Here is a 4,713-nt window from a genome sequence, read left to right as displayed (position 1 = left end):
GAGCTTATTGACATGAAAATCACTCTTACCATTTTCCTCGAAAACTGTATAGACTAAACTGCAACATGGGATCTATTTCATAATCCATTCATCAAAGTTTAGGCTTATCCATGTTCTTATGCAGAAAAAGGATTGCTTCAACGGTGGATGGCTTCAAGGCTGTCCTCCTCTGCTCGATGGCCCTGCCAGCAGCGCTGAAGTTGCGCTCACTGCTACTGCTGCTGGCTGGAATGGCAAGGATGCCGCGGGCCAGGACACTAAGCTTCGGGTAGTTGAGTTGCTGATCTCTCCACCAGCCCAAAACATCTCCGTCATCCTGCATTGCGTGATTATGAGTCAAGTACATCTTGACTTCGTCCGTGGCATCTGCCAGAGGTACATTTTCCCACTCCTCAAAGTCAACTGCAGCTTTCTTGGGCGCAGGTCCTTCAGTGGCGGCCTCCTCAGTAGGGAGGTCACTGAGCTGTCTCCGAACCTCCAGGTGAAGGTTGTCTCTCTCTGAAGAGGAGTTTTTTTTTGGAGTTCTTGGATCTCCACTTTACGCAAAATCCAACTGAGATGCAGCTCGCGGATGAGGGCTTGATAGGGGCTGTCAGTCGTCTTTCTGTTGCAGTGACGCTTCAGTCGCTCAAACCACAGAAACACCAGGTTTATGGTTGGGTACTGGTCCCCTTCAAGTTCACGCTGGGCATCATAAAATGGTTGTAGGAACTCGACAAGAAAGTCAAGGACATCTGGAGATATGGCATCGATCCGCCAGCCCTCTGCACGCTCATCTAGTTTTTCGCGTAGTTCTTGATAAACCGAGCGGACAGAATTTAAGGTCAGATATACCGTGCTACACCTCGTGTCTGCCATTTGGATGACTGTTTTTGACAGCAAAGCTGCCATGCCCGTCTTTTTTACATACTTGACCAGTGCCTTCGCAGCTTGCAGAGTCTCGGCAACAGTCGGGGCATCTTGGGTCAGTTGTGTGGGGTCCAGGGCGTGTCGCATTACCATATTATAAAGGTGATCCTGGCAGTCTAGTCTTCGATATGGTCTGAGGGCACTGATGATGTTTGAGCCTTGGTCTGTCACCCACACCACTTTATTCAGCAGACTCATATCCAGGCCATACTCCGTTAGAAGTCTGATGATTTCTCTCCTAAGATTCTCCCCTTTCTTAGACTCTTCCAGTGGGAATGCGGCTGTTGTCAATACGGTGCTTATCATTTCAAAGGATCGTGTCACAAAATGGCAAGTGATGGTCATGTAACCTAATTTGTGATAATCCTCCATCCAGATATCCGTTGTCATTCCGATGTACTTCCCCTCAGTCAGAATGCCATTTATCTGGTCAACCAGCTTTGTGCGTTTCTCTGTTGCCAGCTCACGGCACCGTTTTGACACAGTGGCGGGGTCGGGCAGTACGTCAGCGCTGCCACTGAACCATATGTAGCACCGACGTTAATAAGCTGCTGGGCCAACTCAATGAAACCCCTTCCTTCGAACGAAATGGCCTTATGTCTTTACAGCAGTACTCAACGCATTCTCAGTCAGTTTTTGTTTGGCTTGCTGAGGGATTTTTCTTGAGGTACTAGTAAAGGCAGTGATGCTCGGCTGCAGTAGCCCAGGTGACTTACAAACTCTATCCACGTGACGCTGCAGGGCGGAATTCCCGGTCCTCTTGCTATCATATGTCATGAGAACTCCGCAAATCTTACATTGAACATAACCAACAGGTTCATCACTATCGGCCTTGACAACTATGTAGAAATACTTCCACACAGCTGACTTTCCTTCGTTTTCAATAGTTTTAAAATCTCATGCGGCCAACTTCTTTTTAACATCTTCCATCATCTTCCATATGCTGCCACATGTAGCTTAATACGCCGTCTTTGGTTGTCACAGCTAGTTTAACAAATTTCCGCACACAGGAAGACGGATGTTAGGGTAATATTTGACATTTATTTTAATCCAAAAACGAACATTTGCATCAGGTGAAACAGGCCCATTGGTTACCTCCATAATCAGCTGTTTCAAATTCAAAATGTTCAATGCCTTATCGCGCTGATGTGACGGAGCCCAACCCGAACCCGAGCATCCTTTCTAAAAATCTGTTCGAACCCGGCCCGGCCCGTTGGGTACCAACGGGTCCCGTCGGGCTTGGGTTGGGTATCCATCCTCTAGTATATACATACTGTATACTATTTGTATATACATACTGTATAATATGTGTAATACTAACTCCAGCCTGTGTGGGTGCAGGTGAAGTCGTTGGCCGACTCCATCGACGACTCGCTGACATGCCAGACCGGCCGTGGGGACTCGCAGGACGCCGGCGGAGACGGGGAGGAGGACGAGGAAGACGAGGAGGGCGATGAAGAGGAGGAAGAGGAGGAGGAGGAGGAGGAGGAGGAGGAGGAAGACGAGGAGGAAGATTACAGACAGTGTGCCTGGCGTAACAGCGCGGGGCCCCCCCGCCGCAGGGGGGCGGGGCCCGGCGGCGTGCACGCCGACAGCACCGCCACGTCCTTCAGCGACGTTACGGTCTACATGGACGACGCCTGCCTCCCGTCGTCCCCCCAGTCCCGCCCGCCGTCCTCTCAGCTGTCCCGCCCCCCCTCCAGCTCCGACACGGAGTACTGGGGGGGGGGAGGCGGGCGCGCCCTGGGGAGGGAAGACAGCCGGGAGACGGAGGAAGGAAGCGGCGCCGCCAGCCGCAGGAGCAGCACGCCGTGCACCGAGTGTCGGGGGGAGTACAGAGGGAGGGCCGGGGGGGGAGGAGGGGGGGGACACCTCCCTGTCCTCACCATCGAACCCCCCAGTGACAGCTCCGTGGACATGAGTGACAGGTAGGGCCCCTGGGGTTCAGTGGTGACGGGACAGACAGGATGTCCCCGAGAATACATCAGAAAAACTACAAAACGGTTCAAAATGGGACGTAAAAAACAACAACAACAAACTCTATAATCTACAGATAGAGCAGGTCTAGACCTCTCTATAATCTACAGATAGAGCCAGTCTAGACCGCTCTATAATCTATAGATAGAGCCGGTCTAGACCTCTCTATAATCTACAGATAGAGCCGGTCTAGACCGCTCTATAATCTATAGATAGAGCAGGTCTAGACCTCTCTATAATTTACAGATAGAGCAGGTCTAGACCTCTCTATAATCTACAGATAGAGCAGGTCTACACCGCTTTATAATCTACAGATAGAGACGGTCTAGACCGCTCTATAATCTACAGATAGAGCAGGTCTACACCGCTCTATAATCTACAGATAGAGCAGGTCTAGACCGTTCTTTAACGTGAGCCTTTGTTGTTCAGGTCGGAGCGCGGCTCAATCGGACGGCTGGTGTACGAGCAGGAGGCTCCGAGCGGAGACCAGGAGACAAGGGGGGGGGGAGGTGACGGAGAGAGCGGCGAGGACGAGCGAGGAGGCGGAGGAGGGGGGAGCAGCGAGGTCAACTCCCCGCAGGGAACCATCAAACACAAACCCAACGGCCGCTCGGTCGCCACGGCACAGGGCCAGACCCGCAGCCCCGCCAGCACCCCGCTAGCCATGCCGTCGGCGCGAGCACTGCCCCCCCAACCCCACCCACACCCCCACCCACCACCCATCCCCCACCTCCCCACCATCCTCCACCACCATGCACAGTTCAGCACGCCACAGGTCCTGCACATGCATCACATGCACGGCGGCGGTGGCCCGCACCCCCACCACTTCTCCCAGCACCACTATCACCACCTGCACCACCAGCACTACCCCCACGGTTACCCAGAAGCCCCCTCTTCCCCGCTGCCCTCCCCGGTCCCCCCGCTCACGCCTCTGCCGCCGGCGCCTCTCACGCCCTCGCTGCTGTCCTCGTCCTCCTCCAACATGGAGGCGCCGCACCACCACCCGCTGCTGCACCACCACCTGCTGTGCTCCGACGGAGACAACGAGAGCGTCAACTCCACCACCACCAACTCCAACGACGACACCACCGTCAACAACTGCAGCTCCGGGTCCTCGTCCCGGGACAGCCTGCGGGAGCCGGGCGGGGGCGGCGCCGCGGGGAAGCAGACCTATCAGAGAGAGAGCCGCCACAGCTGGGACTCCCCCGCCTTCAACAACGACGTGGTGCAGCGCCGGCAGTACCGCATCGGACTCAACCTCTTTAACAAGTACGTCCCTGTCCCCCCGGATCACATGTCCCACAACAACATAGATATTCCTGCTGCATTTTAAACCAATGTCTTAACCCTCATGTTGTCCTCATGTTGCCCCCATGTTGTCCTCATGTTGTTCCCATGTTGTCCTCATGTTTTCTTAATGTTGTCCTCATGTTGTCCTCGTGTTGCCCCCATGTTGCCCCCATGTTGTCCTCATGTTGTCCTCAGGTTGTCTTCAAGTTGTCCTCATGTTGCCCTCATGTTGTCCCATGTTGTCCTCATGTTTTACCATGTTGTCCTCATGTTATCCTCATGTTGTCCTCATGTTGTCTTCATGTTGTCCTCATGTTGTCCCCATGTTGTCCTCATGTTGTCCCGATGTTCTCCTCATGATGTCCTCCTGTTGTCTTCATGTTGTTTTCATGTTGTCCCCATGTCGTCCTCACATTGCCCTCATGTCGTCCTCATTTTGGCCTCATGTTGTCCTCATGTTGTCTTCATTAAATCCTCATGTTGTCTCATGTTCAGCGGTTGCAGTTTAGTACAGTTTTATCTCCATGTCTAGACTGA

General features: G+C 53.4%; 1 protein-coding gene across 1 annotated transcript in view; it reads left to right on the top strand.

The window, feature by feature from the left end:
• Positions 1–1,236: 1,236 nt before the first annotated feature.
• Positions 1,237–4,713, top strand: part of LOC117941012 (IQ motif and SEC7 domain-containing protein 2-like) — a 9,751-nt gene continuing 6,274 nt past the window's right edge. Inside the window, exons 1-3 of the mRNA XM_034866114.1 lie at positions 1,237–1,254; positions 2,251–2,837; positions 3,316–4,155. Of these exons, the coding sequence (XP_034722005.1) occupies positions 1,237–1,254; positions 2,251–2,837; positions 3,316–4,155 (1,445 nt within the window). The remainder of the gene's footprint in view (positions 1,255–2,250; positions 2,838–3,315; positions 4,156–4,713) is intronic.

This window comes from Etheostoma cragini, unplaced genomic scaffold, assembly GCF_013103735.1.
Source record: "Etheostoma cragini isolate CJK2018 unplaced genomic scaffold, CSU_Ecrag_1.0 ScbMSFa_4023, whole genome shotgun sequence".
In the NCBI taxonomy this organism is placed as follows: Eukaryota; Metazoa; Chordata; class Actinopteri; order Perciformes; family Percidae; genus Etheostoma; species Etheostoma cragini.
This window is presented reverse-complemented; position numbering and strand designations above follow the sequence as displayed.